At 39.5% G+C, this 22,375-nt stretch overlaps 1 protein-coding gene across 1 annotated transcript in view; it reads right to left on the bottom strand.

Moving 5' to 3' along the window:
* The window catches only part of LOC108570328, a 69,938-nt gene extending 52,407 nt beyond the window's left edge, over nucleotides 1–17,531 (bottom strand). The window contains exons 1-2 of the mRNA XM_017932168.1: nucleotides 16,973–17,531; nucleotides 14,378–14,711 (exon numbers count right to left, since the gene is read on the bottom strand). Of these exons, the coding sequence (XP_017787657.1) occupies nucleotides 14,378–14,711; nucleotides 16,973–17,531 (893 nt within the window). The remainder of the gene's footprint in view (nucleotides 1–14,377; nucleotides 14,712–16,972) is intronic.
* Between the last annotated feature and the right edge of the window lie 4,844 nt (nucleotides 17,532–22,375).

Raw genomic sequence — 22,375 nt, 5'->3', positions numbered from 1 at the left:
GCCAGTGTGAAGCATTTAGTGGATGCCGGATATAACCGGCGCTAGTCGCGAAAGGGTTAAACCCTGAAGCACCGAGATGCAAACAATCCGGAAAAATCGGCTCTTCTTACGAGGGAGAGACTCGAAATGTAAATCGCCGTTTTAATGAAATTTACATACGCTAACTCGAGGAAATTGAATGAAAAAATTCCTTTATATTCTTAAAAGGTAATATAACGGAGCCCTTATGAAAAATTTTCGATCGAGTCAATTATTCTCTTTAAAAAAATATACGAACGGGAGAGACCCAAAATGAAAATCGCCATTTTAGTGAAATTTGCAAATACTAACTTAAGGAGATTGAATGAAAAAATATTTTTATATTCTTCGAGGGTAATGTAACGAAGCCCTTGTGAAAAATTTTTGATTGAGTCACGTATTTTGTTTAAAAAAAAATTCGAAAGTTAGGTATCGTTCTCAGGACACTAATATAACGCTCACTTGGACTCGAAAACGAAGGAATTAATTCCAATACCTGATCTAACATTAGATGATTACAAACATTACAAAAAATTACGAAATTCTGATTTATCCGTATTTTGTGTTTGAGTGTGTAACTTATATACACAAATGTACGTGAAAATCGGTCAATATTTTATCACAAAAATGACCAAAAAAGTTGAAATTTTTAGTATATTGTTTAAACAAATGAATGTTTTTCAAATCTGTTTACGCAGTCACATTCGTCGTTCGAAAATACAAATTTCGACAATTAACAACATCTATCTATCTCTGATAATTTTCGAGATATCAAATTAAATAAATTTACTACACCCCAACTTTGAGAACGATATTCACCCCTCCAATATGAACAATTGCAAATTTAAAAAAACACGTGTCAAATATTTTTCTGAGATCTACCACACAACAAAATTTCACCAAAATCGATGATTACCTGAGACTTGTGTCACAGAGGAAGCTCTCAACGTGAATGTCACCTGCCTTACCACGACTGTCGATTTTATAGTCAAACTATTACTTGACATCGAAAAGAAACACCTATATCGATTCACAGATCAAATATGCCAATTTACATAAACCTTAATCATACTATTTCTATTAACAATGTTTGTAAACACGAATTCAGCGTTAAAAAAAACGTGGATTTCCTTCTCAGTTATACCGTGTACATACCCGTCGTCGAATCCAACGATGGCCGTGTGTTATTGATGGAATCTCTCGTTTCCGTTATGACCGCACACGCGAGCGAAAATAACAAAACCCGGGAACGAATATTGTAAATATTTCAGGTTGCGAGCACGGTTTCCAACGCGTTTCCACTGGTCCCGTGGAGAAAACGAACAAGGATAAACTTTGTGTTTCTTCCAATCGTACATAACTGGTTAGAACTGTTTGTTCTGAACGAAGTTACCGGTTTCCCATTCGAACAATGTCAAAACAGAAATGTCTGAACAAGTTTATACTTCGAGACAGTTGCAAGATTTCGTATTTCAGATTTCATCGTAATCACATTTCTCATTGACCCTTTACAATTTTCTTGCTATTAAATCTTACATTATACCAAGAAATTTTCTCTCTTTTTTAAATTATTTCTATAATAGAAATACTCTCAATTTTTTTAATGGTGAAAGAAACCCTGTTTTCTATATTAAACCAATTAATATCACTCCCCAAATTTTCCCTTTTTCAAATAATTTCCAAAAATTACACTCTAAAAGAAAAAAAGGACTCCGCCGATACCAAAATTTCTCTATTTTCGTTTCTTGTCAAGAAGTATCATCGCATGAATTCAACGGAAAAACATCCGAGAAGATTCTATGAAAACAGGAAGGTAACCTAGAAGCTCGTTTTGCTACAGTGTTCCAGAAGGTACTGTTTTCCTTAGAATCAGAACCACGCGGTGTGGTGTCTTAATAAAGATTTTGAAAAATATGTTTTCTTGTCGGGAAGGGTCGAGCAGAGAGAGAGAATCGAACGATAAGTCAAAGAGAGCGAGAAGAAATTTAATTTATCCAGTTGCACCACGCCTGGCTGATCGATCGATCGTGCAGAATGTATTATGCTAAAACATCGAGACGAACGACATGAATACATCAATGTCGAATAATTAGCGAAGTTGGCGCGGATCACCTTCGTTTATATGCAAAACGAGAACGATTTCTTTCCTTCGATCTATATCTTATCGTTTTCTTATGTTAGGTTATTTATTGGATCCGTGAATAAAGTCGTGCAATACTTACTTAATATTACGTTATTTATGCTCAGTATGATTACATCCAACACTTTTTCGTCTTTTAGTACCCATACTTCCTCGTTTTGCACTGTTTTCACAATAAAACCGTCCACATAGTTCTATAGTTCATTAAAACGAAGAATGCTTTTTATTTACACCTTCCACGACTCATAATTGTTACTATCGAGTTTCTCAATTTGTTGCATGCCCGTGGGATTCATGCCTAATTCTTTATTTCGCGCACGTGGTCGCACTTAACCTCACTTAATTTCACTGCACTTTATGTACCGTTGATTCGATCTTGGGCCCATGACCTGTTGGGTTATTTATTGAATCTGCGGATAAAGGCGTACAATACTTACTTAATATTAGGTTTATTTAATGCACTTGAATATATATACAGTGTAGATTTAACATTTGATAACATCGTTTCACACACGTGCTCGCATACCAGACGAACCTGAAACAACGCACACGCTATGCGCCCCTACCTCGCGATCGCCTCGCCATCTAACTACATATGTAGAGCGGGTACTTTGAACGCATGTTCTAACATCTTATCGTCCAATTATTAATTATTCCTTCGAGAACGTATTTACGGAATAAACGAACGATTCGATGTAAAATAGAATTTCTGTTAAATACGAAAGAAAATATCTGAGTTACGAAATACCATTTGCATAATGAATAATTCAGTAATGATTATTTTATGCTTCAGACCTTCCTTCAATTATCTGATATTTTGTAATGTAAAGGTTATTTTAAAATGCCAATAACCCCAGCGCCGACGAATAAACGTCGACAAAAATCCCACGTCATTAGGTTCTTACAACAGCTGCGTCCCCATCAATGTCCCAACCGGAAGGGATTACTTCCGTTACGCAGCTTTACAGACGTTATTTGCAAGAGTAAGCGGCTTGTAACAGATTGAAAAGTTACAATCCGGGATTCTGCTCCTTTAAATCCTACCTGTGACATCTGTTACGTTAGTGAGTTTGTTAAAAAGTGTCGCGTTTGTTTGATTAGCAATTCTTATATGGAAAAATTTGCGAATTTTCGAAATTCAGAATTTCAGGAATTTTCGAATTTTGAAAGGACGGAAATAACAATAGATCTTAGAGATCGTGAAATATCTAAATTTTCCAATGATTTCAGAATTTTTCATTTCTGTCAATTGTCGGATATAATAATTCAGAAGTATGTTTTAAAATATTTGGGAACTTTGAAATACCAGAATAATTTTGAAACATCAAAGTTTCATTTTATCCACAGAATCTGGTATCTCGATAATTTTCGAATTCCTGAAACCTCTCCAGTCGTAGAATTCAAAATTCCACTAATCCTCAAATTTCAAAATCAACGAATTCAGAATTTTTCATTTCTGTTAATTTTCGAAATTCTCGAATTCGGAAATCCTCAAAACTCAAAGCCTGGAAAAACCTTAATATACAATAATTTGTAACTATCGAAGCTTAGAATTCTCGAAAGTCTCGAATTCTTGAAACTACTCCAACCACGGTTTCACAAAATTCAAAACCTCCGTAAACTCAAATTGAAAAATTAAAAAATTGATTATTTATCAAACTTCCAACTTCACACGCCAAAATTTTAAGAATATACTAACAATTCATCCGTTCTACGTCCATTAGCACAAAACAAATTGAGACAACCTTATCTCACCTATCCAAATGATAACGCGTCTGCGGTTTTGATTAATAGAAAAAATTTCGGAACTTGGTAACAACGACAAAACGGAAGTTTAGAGGCAACGATGAGCTAATGGAGCGACGGTAATTAGTCTGTGCACCGTTGCAGAGGATCGATATATTAGGTGAAGATTAATCGCTTCGAGCTGATACGCTGTTCCGGAACCTGTTTGTCTGATATCTTAGTGTATTATACTAATGACGGCGCTTTCGTTGGTTACTTGGACAACGTCCAATACACTTCACCGGCGCACTTTTACAGCTGTTTCGTCCTATAATGAAGAACGATAGAAGTCTCTGCTCCTTTTTTTTTTTTCAAGAGAGAGATAATAACGATAGCGTTTATGAAGCATTTATTGGCAAATTACCGGGAGAGACAGTATCATAATGACGATTAAATGTATATTTAATTGTGCCATTGAAGATTAATAACGTAGTATTAAAATTATTAATTGCACAGTAATATCTTCACTGCGCTATACGAAACGATGATTTTTAGCTACTTCTAATATCTAATATTAAATAGATTTTCATAAATATTGCTAACTGTAATATTTTAATAGAAATTATTTCACATTTTATTTCTATTGTATGATAAATTCACCGCCTCGAGGAAATTTAGAAAAATTTAAAACACTCCCTAAAGTAGTCTCAATCATTTAAAAAAATTTTCAACTAATTATTCGTAATTCGATAGATTTTTACTTATTGCACAATTGTATGTCTTCCCAAAGTTCCAATAAAGAAAGTTCGTGCAGTTCGAAGAATCTGAATTATCGAATCAATTTCACAGTATCCATTATAAAATCGAATATTCATAGAGTGTGCATCGATACAAGAACCAATCCAATTAATTATCATCGTTAAGCTGTAGGTGTAAATAATTCAGGTGAAAAATAAAATATTCGCCTGTGAACTCAAAAGAGATGAAAATACAGTTTCGCTTACACTCGAGCCACTGCATACAAGGTCGCAAGAAGCAAGTGCCTTCATTCGATAAATGAAACTTTAATCTCCGTGGAAATAAGGTCAAACTTCAAGTGGCGACGTAAAGTGGATTCATCTTTGCTTTGGTTAAACAGTCAAGCGCTTTTAATAATTACAAAACTATGACATATTGGTCGGTTTTAATCATTTCTTTGATGAATGCGTTTCAGTTTCGACGGCCATTGTTACTCGACACGCGTCCTCCAGTTTATCCCCTTTTTGAAATCGTACCTTTGCTCTCCGAACGCAATTTCCTATTATGTTGATCTAATTTGCACAGAATATATCCGATACTTCTGTTTATTTAAATACTACGGTTTAACTTAGAATAAGCCAATTATCCGAATTGATTATAGCGAAATGAATGCGTGAGAGCGGAAGATTCTCAAAATGGAAGATCTCGAAGTGATAATCACCGATTTTGATGAAACTTTGGTGTATCGTAGCTTTCAAAAAAATATTTGACACGTACTTTTTTTTAGTGGCGATCGTTCACAGTGAAGGGGTGAAAATGGCCCTCAAAGATGGTGATAATGAACACATTTAGTCTAATATCTCGAAAATGATTAGAGATAGAGATAAATTTGAAAAATACAAAATTATTCGTTATTTTCTTATTTTCAAATTTTCACTTGGAAAATACAAAATTACTCATTACTTTTTTATTTTTCAAATTTATTCGTAATTTTTTTATTTAACAATACTTTTACTTGGAAAATACGAAATTCGTCAATTCGCACTATTCCTCTAACTTCGATAGTTTTCGAGATGCATAGATATTAGGCTAAATACATTCGCTGCCTCCAACTTCGAGGGCAATTTTCATCCCTTCACTGTGGCCGATTTTCGACATAAAAAAATACGTACCAAATATTTTTTTTTGAAAACTACCATATACCAAAGTTTCGTAAAAAATCGGTGACTGTCACATCGGAACGTTCCGACCTGAGATCTTTCTGGGACCAGCGCGAAAGTCGAGCGTGGAGACAGCTGATGTAACTCGCGCGGAACACATCCACCCTCTTGGACGGATAATTTTAAAGCGCGAGGAAACGAACTCGCGGGGAAGAAACTGTTCTCTCGAGAAGGACGGAGCCGTGACCCGCATTTCGAGTCTCGCATTGTTTCCACCGGCAACAGCTCTCCTTCGTTACAGGCCGATCGACAACGAACGAACTCTCTGTTGCAATATCGCGGAAATGTTTTCTTCCCGGGCGGACAGCGCGAGGAAACAAAGACACGGTGTCGCGGAAATTTCAATAGGGACTCGTTAACCCATATAATTCGTTCCTTTTTGTTTTACCGCGACGAATCTCGATGTTCGCGAGAATCACAATTCTTCACGTGATCAAAGAAAAAAGTGACGTTTTAAAATGCTCGGTGGTTATTTTCGATTTTTGAGAAATCAGTTTTGTCGATTCGAGCTGAATATTTCGAAGAAATGGGTTTTTTTATTTTGCAAGTGTTTTTCGGTTTGCAGAGTAAGTTTTAGAGTAAGCTGATCGATTTTTATGAAGAAATGTGTTCATTGACTGTTTTAATTTTTGATGCTGACAATGAGTCTTATTTCTTCGACACTTCGAGCTTACAAAAATATAAACATGCTCGATAAAGTATTTTTCATTCGTGACAGTTTTATTTTGTTGTTGATTCTGCTCAAATATAATTAAACTGTACGTAAATGTCGAAAGAAATATTAGGTTATTAAAGATGAAATGAACGAGATAGTATTTATAAAAATAAAATTCCTTAAAAAAGGAGATAATTTAACAATTTATTTTTGGACAAAGTAAATTTATCTCCAACTAAAAAGTGATCAATGGAATTTGATCTTGATTTATAGTTAACTTTCGTCCACAACCTGCTATCTAACGGTAAAATAATTAACGATTTTTAGTTAAATTCGAGCTTTAACCCCTTGCCTTATCAACAAGTCAGACTCGCGGAACAAATTTTATTCGAGATGCGACAAAAACTAATTTTCTATAATTAATCTGTAATACAATTCGGAAACAGTAAATTTCCCACGATTGCAAGCATAGTCGCTAAAAAAAATCATAACTCACTGGGTTAAATTGATATACTTCCAACAAATTAATAAATCCTATCTGATAGTACATATAAGAACGGAATTTTGAATATACGACGAAATATGCAACGACCAACATGAAATAAAACAGCGTGCCAATAGGTACGTACCTTGTGTACCCACTGTGTCCGAAAATCACGCGAATTCAATCTAGAAGCAACGGGCCTTTAAAAATTGCCAAAGAGAATCCTTCGAACCGCGATCGAACATTCGAACAAACCGTCCCCGTTGCATTCACAACTGATCGAATCAATCGGTTAACGGTAGGTATCTTTCAGAGCTGTTACATTTACAACCGTATCGGAATCTGACTAGCAATCCAATTTCTCGACGTTCTACCGCGGAAAATAAGATCAACGCGCGATCCGTACCAGCGGTTGGCCCAGACTCGAATAAATCTGCGAGTTGGTCTGCGCCAGAAGTAATTAAACTACAATCATGTCTAACAGCGGGCCGGATAACTGCTTCCATAGCGTTTGTGATACCACGACGTCTGCAACTGTCCTCTTTCTCTCTAGATTACCGTTCAAATGTAAATTAAACCGAATATTTAACGAATTTTGTTTTCGAAAGGAAAAAAGAATTAAGATTCTCTGCAATTTTACTAACATAAGTAATCAATGAGTTTTTAACCCTTTCGTTGGGACAGATTTTGATACGTAACGCGTGACAGACTATAGGTATTCAATCACAGCCGCGAAACTTTCCGTTTTGGGGTTTTCGAATTTTTTGAAAATTTTTCAATTGAAATTTAAGATTTGTACTTTTTAAGTTTCTTTTATCAAGTTAAGGTGGAAGTGCAAAAAGGCAAAAATTAAGGTGAAAGTGTGCCAAAAGCGTGGCAGAAGAAATTCTCTCCTTTCCTCTAGATTATCATTCAAATATAAATTAAACCGAATATTTAACGAATTCTGTTTCTGAAAAGAATAAAGTTACGACCCTCTGCAAATTAAGTAATCACTGAATTTCCAACCCTTTCGGATAAAATTGAGGTGAAAGTGTGCCAAAGTGCGCCAAAAGCACGACAGGAGAAAATTTTTAAACCGCCTATAGTCGCGCCAAGAGCACAGCGCGAGAAAACTTCTAAAACGCCTATAGGCGCGCCAAGGGCACAGCGGGAAGAAATTTCCAAAGCGCCTATAGGCGCCTTCAGCAGTGAAAAGGTCGATAATCACAATGCAAAGACACGCACAACCGTAACTATTTGTCTCAAAATGCATCAGATATTCTTGCAGCAACGAAAAAATAAGGAAACATGAAAAGACTTGGAAAGAACTAGTTCGAAACGACTTGGCTCCGCACAGCAAATAAACTCGCTACACTGGAAAAACGATTTCCTCTCGATGATACATCGTGTTTATTCGAAAAGCGTTTCACTGATAAAATTAACATTAAATTGTCGCAATTCGCGAAAGTTTATCGGTGGAAGCGATAACTGTGAGACAATTTCGTCGCATTTTCGATCTCTATATACGACGTTCGATTGCACTTTCAACAGAACAAGCGGTTTTATTGTCTCGGATAATGTTAATCAGAAAACAAAGAGAACACCGAAGAGTAATTCAGGAAGTGGATCCGGTTATAAAGTTAGACTCGCGGCAACTTTTCATCTGTCTGCTAGATAGTATTCCCTTTGTATCATGGAGTTATTACATCTTTACTCTGAGTGTTTCTCGTAGTTTCGGAACAACGAAACTCCATACCTTGCAGAAACAGGCAAGTTTGTTTAGAACAATTGGTAACTATGTCTGTTTCACTCTTGATTCTACTTTAATCTTCAAGTAGACACGTAGCAATGCTGCAATATCAACGTGCAACGTGTCCTTTACAACGAATACTTTGCGGTATAATTAGAGGATTTTAAGCCACTTGCAATTAGTATGCACTTTGTTGTTCTATTGTGCACGTTACTGTTTGTATAACGGATCGATGTTATCGTTATTAATTGACGTTTTATATATACTTCGTCTTATTTTCTTTCTTCTTTGTTAAATTCGATTTCTCAGAGTTGATAATTATAACTTGTAAAAATCATCGCGGAGTATAGAATTTTAGGATTAATTATTAGAAAGTTACACAAGGATGCTAGTCTACGTTATACAGAAATTGTAAGAAATTTTTCAAACCCTGGATATTCAATTTATATAGCTTCAAAAATTGCAGTTCTCGAAATTAAGAAACTTGCATCGATAACAAATGTTACCATAAGAATTCTACACCAATTGCAGACTTTTCCTTCGCAGAATATACATATATCGATGTTCCGCCAAATTTGTCAAACTTTACAGAGCGAAACCCTTCAAACAGAATTTACGATTGCTAATCTACCTTAAAAATCGTCAATTTTTTAATGTATTTGACGATTGCAAAAGTTCGTGCCCGATTTTCAGAGGTGGCGAGAACCTTACCGACTTCGGCACAGATGCTTCTTTTAGCGTAATGTTACATTCCTATCGAAAGATACACCGCTTGTGTTTTATTTTCGAATCGGGCACGAACTTTTGCAATCATCTAATACAATCGCTAACGTCTTTCTTTGTTCTGCTGTAAAATTACTATGCAGAAACTAAGTCGGCCTTTCTCCGAGGATCAGAAACTCATCTAGGACCGCGTAACAATCACGGACGAAACGAACCACTGAAAAATGAACCAGCACCATGAACGAAACTATTCAAAACGACACGGAGACGCGGTGTTCTCGCACGTCCGAGGAATTCGGCATACTTTGAAGTTGCCCCGGTGTCCGGCCGCATTTTTGCGGATGACAAAGTCGAACGGTACGGTGTTTCCAGTGGTCGAAATGAATTTCCGGCTCTTTTACCCATCGCGGGTGTCGAGGGAACGTTTCGCGACCCTTTTGGAACAGCATTCCAATTAAAAGTTCCAGAGTGTTTTACGCCTCTTTTCTAGCGGCCAGCAACGTGTTCGTAAACGTTCGCGGCCAGCTCGTTTGGAAAGCGGCTCGCAAAAGACCTTGATTACTTGACCAGCGAAATATCGTACGGAACGAGCTATCTGCCTAACGGAACGCCACAACGGTCCAAACTAATAAAAGTTCATCCCGCGGCAAGCTTTCAGCTTCGCGGTTCTTTGCATTCGACCACCGGCCCCGTGTAACGGACGAAAAGGCACTCGAACGACTCACCTTTCTAGACTCCCGAAGACTAAGGTAACGAGAATTGCGAAGTGGCGAATTTCCAGGCGAAATTTTGGGATATTTTGCAATCACTCTTCTCTAAGCGAGGATATAGGTATATAAGAGTGACGTGGAATTTTGAATTTTTTTAGCGATTCGCTAACTATTTTGAGGGGGAAATTTGGAGGTGGCGAATTTCCAGGCGAAATTTTCGAATATTTTGTAATTGAGCTTCTCCAAGTGACTGTGTATCTAAGAGTAACGTGAAACTTTGAATTTTTTAGGGATTCACTAACTAGTTTGAGAATCCTTAACTTCCTAAGTGGATCCTAATTTGGACCCTAAGTTTTACGTAAATATTGTAAATAACGAACTGAAGAAAAATTTGAAATTGAACCCAAACCAAGACTCTACGCCCATCCTTTTCGATGAGTATGAATACTCCGATCCCGCAATAATATATTACAAAACATTACCCGCGTAACAACAATAACAACATTCCAAAAGAACAAACGAAGAGCTCAACATCCAAAACTGAAACTACTTACTACACAAACCCTGACAAAGTTCCACGACTCTGAACTTTCCATGCTTGTTAATAAAATTTCCCCTGCAACCTGAACGAAGTGAATTACAGTTAGCGACACGTGCGGTTGAAAAAAAATGAAAAATTCATCGAAGGTACATTATCCAGCAGCGGTAAAGCGATAAGTTCATAAGCCAAAGGATCTGGCAGACACGAAGAAGGAGGAGATGGAAGAGGTAAAAGAATGTCGATGGTCTGGTCGATTAATCCAAGTCTGATATATCACAGGCCAGGTTAGCGGTGGTTTTTCGTAGCCAGCATCCACAGCCTGTTCTTTCTAATACCAGCACGAATACAGTGCCAGCCAGGCACTATAAAGATGACAAACGGACCACGACAGAAAAATAACAAGCCGGCGTCCGTGATGAGCGTGGAGAACGCAAGGCGAACGGTCGCGACGTTTAGAATGGGCATGGCTCGACTTTAGACCAGAAATCGCGACCTATTTCGTCGCACTATGCTCTGCCCATCAACAACGAATCGTCTGACTTGTCGCTTTTTTTACGAGCTCGCCTATTTCTGTGTACGTTTCTACGGTTTGCCTTTGTGTCCCTCGAGTTTAGCGTAAATCAAAAAGTGTGCCAAACTTTTCACTGTTCTCTTCCTTCGTTTCTAGTTTTCCTTTTTGTCTAAGTTTTAGGGTTTCAGAAAGCTCGTCTGCCTACGGTTCTGCGATGGTTTTGAACTAAGTCTGATGTTGATAATTTTGCAGAAAAATAAAGAACGTAGTGATCACAGAAATATTACTTATGGTACGTAAATAGGCCCCTAAGGCTCTAATAAAGTAAAGAAAGAGCGATATGATGGTGTATATGTTACTAGAAAAGTGTAAAATCTGGCAATGCATATATTTTCTAGGCAAACTATGAAATAAGATGTGCTTTCATACTTTGCTTAGGCAGAGTATACATTGCCGGTTAGTGAGCACAGAGTTCTCTTTAATCACAGTAACCTCGTCGTTCGTTCAAAGCAGAATTTTTTATTTTTGTACTATTTTCACGATTTTAATTTTTTTGTTTTGGCAATTTTAAAAAAGAAAATTCGATAAATGTTCAATAACTGAAAAGGGAACCTAATCCAAACTAATATACCAATACTTTGCCTGAAGCTGTATTTGTAACATTTACATTACCTAAGCAATGCGTGAAATGATATCTTTAAACCGCTACAATTTACGCTTCGCCTTAAATTTCGTCAAAAATCCAGCTAGTTTGACTCCAAGGCATAGGTATATCGCAGAAAAATGTTGTTTCTCGTGTAGCTACCCGCGTGTGAAGGTTACGCTGACTGTATAATTTCGGAGGTGCATCAAAAAGCACGTCAAAAAGTCGAAAGATACCAAAAGTGGCCTCGGTGACGCAGTGGCCTGTAATGGAGTAGGCTCGAGCTTTAAGGCATAGGCTTGAGTGCTCTTTTTTCTGCGATACCGCATAATAACGCGCGCGCACACACACACGCCACTGTGCGCCAGTGATAAAATGAAAAGCGGACTCGTATCTTTGTTATTGAATATGTAATTATGCCTGTACGCGGCGAGTGCGCGTGAAGTTGAACGGAGTATTTCTGAAATTCAAATGCTGTTTGAGGAAGCTGTTCGTCTCAGCGATTCTCCTTTTTTTATACGCATTTCTTCGAATCTTTCAAACAGCGCTACAATTATACATGTACAATACACCTGTCCTATTTTTATTTATAACATTTATGCAAAATGTATTCCGTAAATACTGTTAGAAGAATTTTTTTATACTTATTTCCTGAAGATGTCTGGACTAAATTATTCCTAACCTTAAATTATTCCTACACCTAAAATCCTTGGAAACTTTAAAATAAACGTAGAAGTAGATGATTTCCATACAAATGATCTTTTATTTATATTTATGAAAAAATATAAAATGAATGATCGTAAAATGAAAGTAAAAATAAACGATCCTTTTAAACGAAATTTTTAATATTTACTTCTTGAACGCAGAATTATTAAAAATGAAAAAATTCTGATGGTAACTGGACTAAATTGTTTAACTGACATAAAATTCTTGGTAACCTTAAGCGAAACGTAGCAGTAAATAACGATTTCCGTACAAATGATCTAGCTGTCTCGGTGCTCGAGCAACAAAAAGCAATCGAAACTCTTTACATTCGTTGTCAGAGGGAATTACGCGAAGAAATGGTGGAAGAATTTTCTTCTAACGAAGACACACTTCCCCTATTACCTTTCCTCCTTACTTTCGCTTCATCATCAGTACGATCACGAATTCTCATCGCAGAGAAGCCAGTAGTAGGTCGACGAAATTCCAGATCAAGCACTCAATCACTAACGGCGATCCAATCGATGCCCTTTAAAAATGGAATCCTTTTTTCCGCGTTCAACCAAGCGAAACAGTTTGACAGCGTCTCGCCTGTTATCGGCCAATTGAAGGATTTAATCAAATGCATCCCCGTCACGTTTCCGACAACCGTTAGAAATTAAATACCCGAACGAAACAGAGAAATCGAATCTGTCACATCTGTTTATGTTTGTTAGTTCGTGATCAGTTGAAATACACAACGAAAAACCTTCTCGATTTTCAGATTCGTTACAAGTGTAGTCAGAAAGTTATACTGTGATCCTCTGCACAATTACACTGTGAAACACTGTGCTCGTTTCTGTAAATAAATCCCTTTTATCGACGCACAGCACTGCAAACAGAGGCTGACCAATCTTGACGTTCGACTGAACGATCATATTCACCCGAACCAGATTTATCTACAAAGCTACATCGATGAAATACCTCTTACACAACGTACCAATCACTTAAATTCCAAATGGTAAACGTATTTCACCGGCGATCGCCGAAGTACGTTCCCTTAAAAAAATCGAACTTTCCCCCGGAGCAAAAGTACTCGACAATCTCCGTCTTCCTCTTAAACAATCACCTCAATTCCATCAACCTAATCAGCGCTTCCCAACTTTCTACCCCAACTTCCGCGTCCAACCTCACGGAAACCTCGTAACAACCCTAGAAAATCTTCCCTCCAAGTATAGAATAGTATCTCACCGGGGAAAGAAAAATCTCACGTTTCCATTGATCGTCGATAAATTCAACGAACGTAAACGTGTACCTCGTAAGACCGGACTCGATGAATAACGCAAAAAAAAAAAAGAAGAAAAACAAAGATTCGCCGATCTACCGACGACATTTCGAAATCTCTCTGAACCCGTGGAAAAAAGCTTCTTAACCCTCTACCGTCGAGACACCGTTTTTGGGACTTAAAGCCCGATACGGAGTCTACGAAACTCCTCAACTTCCGGTTAGTTTATAAATACAGAGCATTTCTGACAACTTTTCTTACTAATTTACCTTTATTACACATTTTCCTAATGGACGTTATAGAATAGAGCGACTGGTTGTATTAATTTCATTTTAATATAACAGCGTTGAGTTCTAAATAGAATGGAAGAAAAGAAAAATGGTGGAATCAGCGGAGTCTCCGAGACTCCGCCTCGACAGTAGAGGGTCGAAAGGGACCGGTCAACCGGACGTTTCGACACTTTCGAGTGTGTTGAAACGTTGACCGGAATGAAGACAAACTTGGAGAGACTACAGGGGACACACGCACCGTAGGTGGTTTTATCGAGGACGTTGAATGTTTATCACGTTACCTGAGATCGTTGCCCCTGCCTCTTCTGATTCCTCGCGACGAATGTCGCGGCGGTGGACTGCAACGGCAGTCACAATGCATCACACACAGAGCGACGCTGGTCGCGAGAGTCACTACGAAAGGCGCCGCGAAGAAGTGTATGATGGTGGTGACCTGCGCCTCGCGGTTATAGTTCGCCATCACTATGCTGCCGTTCACACGGCTGTAATGGCAGGGAAATTTCGCGCCCGCGTAGCCCAATTCGCGGGTGAAGTTCTCGCAGTCGACGATCGGCGGATAGCCGCACCCTTTGATGTTCACAAGGAGAACCGCCTCCACGTCACCTGGCGTCGGCACTGTTTGGAAAAAGAACGTTTCGTGGAGATTAGAGGGAACTGAGATATCTTGTATTATGTAGTTTATTAGGTATAGAAATTTGGGCGATTTTTTTCCATTTGAAATTGAGGAATTTCCTCGATGGAAATAGATGAAAGGGTTCGAGTCGATAAAGTCGTCGAGTCTTTGTAATGGACAGGAACAGGTGGTAATCCGTTTATTCTTTGGGATGGGATTACTAACTGTTCTGGTCGCTGCAATATCACCTGACTCGTTTCGAGATAGTGGAAGATGTCTCATAAGGTCTTGAGGAATTTATCGACTGAAAAGTGTCATTTTTCTTTTAAAGAGGGAATTTCTTTACTGCTTGATCAATTGGAAAAAAAATGATTTGTTAACTTATTCGACACAAAAATTAATTTGCACAGCTAATAGAATTTTGTGTTCTTTAATGGTTTGGAAGGTTTGATCAACGCAACGTTCGTGTGATAAAATGAATAGTTTCTGTGAAGATGATCTCCTCGTGTTCATTGATAAGTAAAGAACAAAATCTTGAGAGGAATTATACATATAAACAGGACTGCATTAAAAACAGAATTTGTGTTAATAGTAACATAGAAACTGAATTATGGTGTGATCTGATTTAGTCTTTTTTAATTGTATTCTTTTTGAGCTTCTGGCATTGCACGATCGATTTGCTTATGTACAACTACCGACTTTTAATTGCTATTGAAACTGAGAAGGATTTTTCCGTTTTTTATATTAATAGGGAGTAAAAAGTTGTGAATTCGTAGAAAGAAGACTGGATTTCGATACATTTAGATTAGCTTCTTCAAAATGAAGCATAATTTTAATAATAATAAATGGAGACTTGGAATAGCATTTTTTTCCAAATTTCAATAAGGATTTATAAAAATCGTGAATTTATATTTTCGAATAAATAGACCAGATTTAAAAATTTTGCGACAGTAAACCTTCGCTGCTTTAGTATATGAAATATTGAACAGGAAGTTGAAAACGAGTGAACGAAACAAGTGGGCGAAGTAAAAACAGCGAACTTTCTGGACAATTTTAAGCGAACAAAACTAGGTTTTTATCAACTTCGCGAAACAATATCGATAATATTGATTTTACGATGAGGTCGAGTTAAAGAGGTGTGAACTGCAAGATTAACGATAAGCACGAACGCCAAATATCGAACTATGAATTTTCGCAATGCAAATCTCGTGTGTCACGAAACGCTAATAACTTATATTTTTGCCCTTCTGTCCTCCAAATAATAATTATAGCAAGAAAAAAGAGCGAGTATAAAATCCTAGAGATAACGCAAAAATAGACATTTAAACAATAACAGAAGAAAGTAGAAAGGATAGTTTCTTAATTATTAATTCTTTTTAATTAACAGAATAAACGAGGAGATTAATTTAAAAGTTAAATACTCAGCGAAAATATACTGAAAAGATTCGCGCTTCGATAAACTTCGTAGAATACAAGTTATCCTCTTTCCCGTAGAAATTCACTTCGAGAGAGCGTACTCATTCGTCGAAGTTCGCAGAATTTTTATCCATCTCGATATGTCTCGTTAACCGGAGGGAACAGATATACGAAAACTTTTCCACGAAGCTAGTAACCCTTCAAAATATCTGCTCCAACACAGCAAAGAAAAACTTAATCAAATTTAAAGCCACAATATTGCACCAACACCGAAAATCGTTTAATCTAACCGCTCAATATCTATATACAAAAAAAAAAAAACACTTTGAACTTCTTGAAAATGAAAACTGTTAACTCAGTAATTCCAACCGAATGAACAATTTAATCACAGACACGAAGAAATCAAAGTTACCACTTGCCGGTCGATAAAAAGCAATTTTTCAAATAATACACCTAAATTTCACCTGCACCAAGTCATCCACTCCCCTAAATCCTCCCCAAAGAAAACACTGTTTACCATCTCTTCGATCTCAATAATCATATCTATCACAAACTACCAAATAGAGTTCCCTGCACGTTACACGATACCGGGAAAAAACGAGGTCAACAAAACCCCCCGAAAGAAAGGCACACAAACGAAAAAACCACTGATGTTCACTCTACACACACTGCTGGAACTGACTGTTCCAGCTTGCACGCACTCGACACAGCACTCCACGCTCCTGAAAAACCCCGTCGTTCCTTCCAGCAGAACGACCGCAAAACCAGTCGAATCCAATCCGACAGACAGGCAACCGTTGGAGAAGGAAAAGACAGAAGTAGGACTCCGTGAGAGACGGACTCTTACCGGAAGTGGTCGAGGTGTGCGTGAAGCCTGTAGAGTTGACCGAATTCCCTCTACCCCCGGTGTCGTTCTGCATACTGGTGTTGCTCCATGGCGTATACGTCACGTATATATGCGTACACCTGTAAACGTCACTGGTGCAACCTTCGCGACAAGAGCTCCAGGTGCAGTTGAACAATCCAGCGAGCTCCTCCCGCCTGGACGTGGTGCAGATGACCGGATCAGGTGAGAAATCTGCCGCCAGTGTACTGATCGCCGGATCAACGTAAAGCGGCACCAGGAAAAGAAGCGCCGCGCCGCCGGACGTCGCGACAAAGGCTAACGCCGAGGTGGCGTAGAAATTGAACCGCTGACGGCAGGTACGCCGTGGCGGTCGGCGCCGCGAAGCGCCGAACCCGAGCTCCAACAGTTTGCGACGACGTAGCTCTCGCTCCTGGAAGTCGTGCTTCTCGTTCAGCTGATGCTGCTGCTGATGCCTACTGGTGTGCTGGCCGGCGTGATGATCGTTCTGACACTGGACGCAGCTCGCCTCCAGCAGGAGCTCAGAGCTGCTCCCGCGCATCACCCGACCGCTCTCAGATAGGTGCCAACCGGAGCTTCTTCAGGCAAGCGATCGAGGGTGCTCGAGGATCCTTATCTTCACTAGGACTCATCGAGTGCTAGGCTAGGCCGCTTTGTCTGCTGACTACACGGGGTCAGGGGCTGGTCTCGATCGTGAGCTCGATCGTCGAGCCTCCACCTCTCGCATACGGTACAAGTAGCAGCTGCTTTCTGGACCGTGTGATCGACCGATCTCCTCTTAGATCTCATTTAGCGAGCTGCGTTATTCGCTGGCTTCCGAACCATTACAATTTGCTTTTCACGCTGATTCAACGAGGCTTTTTTCTCTGTTTCTAATACCATTTAGAACCATGTGGAAACGAACGGTGTTGGTTGTTGAACCAATTTCGTTGAATGTGTTAGACCGTTGCTCTAGGTTTTCTTTTTCTTTTTTTCTTTTTTTTGAGATGAATTTGAGGAAACCGTGTGATCCGAGAGAAATTTTGGTACCCGACAGGAGCGATCCTCCGTTATCGTCGCCTCGCTATGCTCGATGGTGTCTGTGAAGTGTGGTGAAAACACTGCAAGAACTGGAGGTAGGTCCCGCGATCAGCGTGCCACATTTCGCGAATACCAGTACTTTGCTGTTCGTTCGAGTATCCTTGACACGGCATCCTGCGGATCAGCGAATAACCCGCTATCGCGTCATCTGACCTGTCTCTAGGGAGGCTCTTTCTTTTCGTTCGGACGTTACTGTGTTCTCTTCTCGGACAGACAGCGGTAAGGTAACGTTGGCTGAAGCTTGTTCGTTATGTTACTCGAAACGTTACGATGCCACTGTTTCAGTTCTAACAGTCGAACGAGAACCGATCGACTTGTCTACACTTTACAAAGTCCCCGTTTCATCGCTATGCATAATGACCTTGCACGTTTAAAGTTCTTTTAGGCCATCGAAGTAAGTCGATCGATTACGACCTTTTAGCTGTAGTCACGCTGTCGGGCATAGAGCATCTCTCTCTCTGCTTCGACTCGACGGCGGAAAGTTTCAAGGCCTTTATCTTTTTGCGGTAAGCACACCTATCGAACCCCTTCTCTCTCTCTCTCTCTCTTGATAATTATCACTGAACTCGAATCTCGCGAGATCGACGACACTCGAGAAATCAGGAGTAAGATTAGCTAAAGCAGGATCATCGGTTAGGCCTGATAAAATATTTAATCACTCGAACGAACCACCTTCTTGTAACCAACAATATCGACAGGAGTCTTTGAAAAGGAAAATAAATCGCGACTCTTGTAATAATCCAATTGACTCAAGTTTCCACGCTTTCCTCTCTCTCCTCTCTTATTCGTCAAATCGAGCGAAGAGACATAATCGTCTCCGAAGGATCTTGCTAGTTAACGAGGTCGATGATCGATCGACCGACGTTGCCATTAGCGTTTATAATCAACAGGAGACGCGTCTTGAACAAGGACGAAGCGTGTAACACGGCTGGTGTCGCCTGTCCAAGGATTGATCCGAGTTTTCCTTCTTCCGTAGAAAGGACACTCTCGTCGTTCGCGTCGATACAGCAACGGTATAATCAAGGAAATCCGATCGCGAGCTTAACGAACAGCCACAGACCCGTTCTCTCCTACTTTTTCCACCTTGGACAGATAGATCCTCCTCTCTCCCCTCTCTCCAGATTATTATTCCTCGAGTTAGATTACCACGAACGATCCACAAGTCTCCCCCCCTTTCCTTCTCCTGTTTCAACAGCCAACAAAGACTGTCGTGTCCCAGTGGCTTGGGTTACAGGAACGATTACACCCGCAACTGGTTGCCTCTGGCCACTGCGTGTTGACCTAGAAATCTCGCTCGATCGGTGCCACCGGTGTTTACCTTAGGCATTCGAGAACACCTCTAGACGCGTATCCAAGGCAGCGCGTCGTGTCTCGTTGACGAAGGGGATCGATGGTTCTTCGATTTTTTTTTTCTTTCCTTCCAACACCTTCCCTCTCTAATACCGTGCGATACACTCTTGTCGCCGTGCTCCTCCTACGCCGCCTACTTCGATCCACAAGTGTTCCAAGCGACAGTAGTGTGTCGGAAAATGTGGTGTGACGAAACCGCGTATAGGATAGATTCGAACATTCGACACCACCTGCAGAGACACCTGACACCTATATATATATGTGTATATATATATATACACCTGCCCTTCCTTCAGCTCCTTCTTTTCTCTCACCGGGTAGAGAACAGAAACGTCCCTTAGGAGCAGCTTTACGTACGGATCTCCGGCACAGGGTGCAGGAACTAAGACCGAACCAGCTTGTCAATGCTCGTGTTTTACATCGGGCACACCTGCACCTGCGACTCGCGTTCCGGATAGCATCCGCGCCTCGCGGATCGCGAGTTAAAGCGTGACTACTCGTCGAACCTCGACCGAGAGTCCTCGACGGGACAAGCTTTCGTCCGAAGCGACAGGGCGGGGTTCCAGGCGCGCATGAGCGTGTGTTTCACCCCCCAACCCCACGGCTACCACCCCCACGTTGCATTCCCCTTGTTTACGCTCCTGCCTTGCTCCCTTTTTGCTCGTCTTCGCGCCGAGATCGCACGACCCTCCTTCCCACCTCCTCTCTACCCCTTTCGCCGTTATCATCCTTTAATTGCGACCCATAATTAAGCCAATTTTTTGACGTCGTCTTTTCACCACCGCCACCGCCACCCGCCGCGAGAATTCAAGAGCGCCGAGAGTGGAAAACGCTATTTTTTTTATCGAGTTTCTCTTGCCTGATTAAAACGTTAGCGCGAAGGGGGTGAATGGTGTTTCGGGTAAAACGTTTCAATTTTGTCTGTACGAACGTGTTGCGAAATGTTTCTTTTTCTTTTTTTTTTGGTTTCCTGTGAGTTTAATTTTTAGATAAGGGTTCGTGAATTTTGAAAATGGTTGATTGCTATTTGCCTTTCGATTTTCTTAATTAGGTACTCGATTCACATATTCTTTGTTTTGTTTGCGATTTTTTTTCTGGAGCTCGAAGATAGTGATTCTTTGACGTGGGATGTGTTTTTTGTTCTTGGAAGACAAGATAGATATAATGGAAGCTTGTATAAATTGACTTAGCGAGGAAACGAGATTTAAGGTTTCTTCCTTCGCTGTTTTTTGGACACGAAGAACTCGAAAGTCGACTGGGAAATCGGATTAAGGGATTTCAGCGTGGCTGTTGCATTCCTTAATTCGATGATCGCTGGTAAGAATTTCTGGGAATTCAATACCATCTTTCTTTTCCTTACTGAGAAATAAGTTTCTTGTTGCTTTGCGTTCTTCAACAAAAAATTCGTTTCACAGCATTCAGTTAAAAAAGAAAAGTTCAAGTAGCAATTCAATTCCGTGCAAAGGGGTTTTTAAATAATTTTACCATTAGCTTTTTGTACCTTATCGCTAAATTCTTAGTGAACTAACGCGAGAATTCAAGAGCGCCGAGAGTGGAAAACGCTATTTTTTTTATCGAGTTTCTCTTGCCTGATTAAAACGTTAGCGCGAAGGGGGTGAATGGTGTTTCGGGTAAAACGTTTCAATTTTGTCTGTACGAACGTGTTGCGAAATGTTTCTTTTTCTTTTTTTTTTGGTTTCCTGTGAGTTTAATTTTTAGATAAGGGTTCGTGAATTTTGAAAATGGTTGATTGCTATTTGCCTTTCGATTTTCTTAATTAGGTACTCGATTCACATATTCTTTGTTTTGTTTGCGATTTTTTTTCTGGAGCTCGAAGATAGTGATTCTTTGACGTGGGATGTGTTTTTTGTTCTTGGAAGACGAGATAGATATAATGGAAGCTTGTATAAATTGACTTAGCGAGGAAACGAGATTTAAGGTTTCTTCCTTCGCTGTTTTTTGGACACGAAGAACTCGAAAGTCGACTGGGAAATCGGATTAAGGGATTTCAGCGTGGCTGTTGCATTCCTTAATTCGATGATCGCTGGTAAGAATTTCTGGGAATTCAATACCATCTTTCTTTTCCTTACTGAGAAATAAGTTTCTTGTTGCTTTGCGTTCTTCAACAAAAAATTCGTTTCACAGCATTCAGTTAAAAAAGAAAAGTTCAAGTAGCAATTCAATTCCGTGCAAAGGGGTTTTTAAATAATTTTACCATTAGCTTTTTGTACCTTATCGCTAAATTCTTAGTGAACTAAATTACATTCCATTTATACACCCTTAAAAAAGAAAAATGATTTCACTTCTTTGCAACGATAAATCCACTTTCTCTTGTGTATTACAAATTTCGTGAAATTAATTAATATGTAAAATAAAAAATATTAACTCACTTTTCAATTGAATTAAAAAATACTTGCATGGAAAATTATTCTCGCACAATTTTCAAATCCACGAAACAAGATCATTTACACGAAACGCGAACGAAGCCTCGCAGAAATCCTCCACACCATTCCCCATCATTTTATCGAGACTAAAACGATTCGAGTCCGCGTTTCGCAAAACCGTGACCGCGGCACAACAAAGGCAACAGTTTGCTCGTAAATCCCGTAGTCGTTAAGTTGGCGCAAAAAGGAGCGCGGCACGTTGCTCGCGTTCCCGCTAAAATATTAATTACGCGCATTGCGAGTGGTTCCCTGAGTGCATGCGGATCACAAAGAGGCTGTCGTCGAGGCGGCGATCACGATTTCCCACTGTAATCCCCGTGGTCCTCGTTTCGTCGATACAATTATCGCGCGACCTCCTTTTGCGCGAGATCTCGTCGTCGACGATGTGTCGAAAATGACGAGGAATCGGGTTTGACAATATCAGTATTCAAAATATACTACTATTTGTTCTTTATTTACTTGTAGCTTTATTCAGAATACAAGGTGATAGATATTTATTTTGAAAATCCGT

The sequence above is a fragment of the Habropoda laboriosa genome, unplaced genomic scaffold, assembly GCF_001263275.1.
Source record: "Habropoda laboriosa isolate 0110345459 unplaced genomic scaffold, ASM126327v1 scaffold68, whole genome shotgun sequence".
Lineage (NCBI taxonomy): Eukaryota > Metazoa > Arthropoda > Insecta > Hymenoptera > Apidae > Habropoda > Habropoda laboriosa.
The sequence above is the reverse complement of the archived record's forward strand: the minus strand, read 5'-3'. Positions and strand labels throughout refer to the sequence as shown.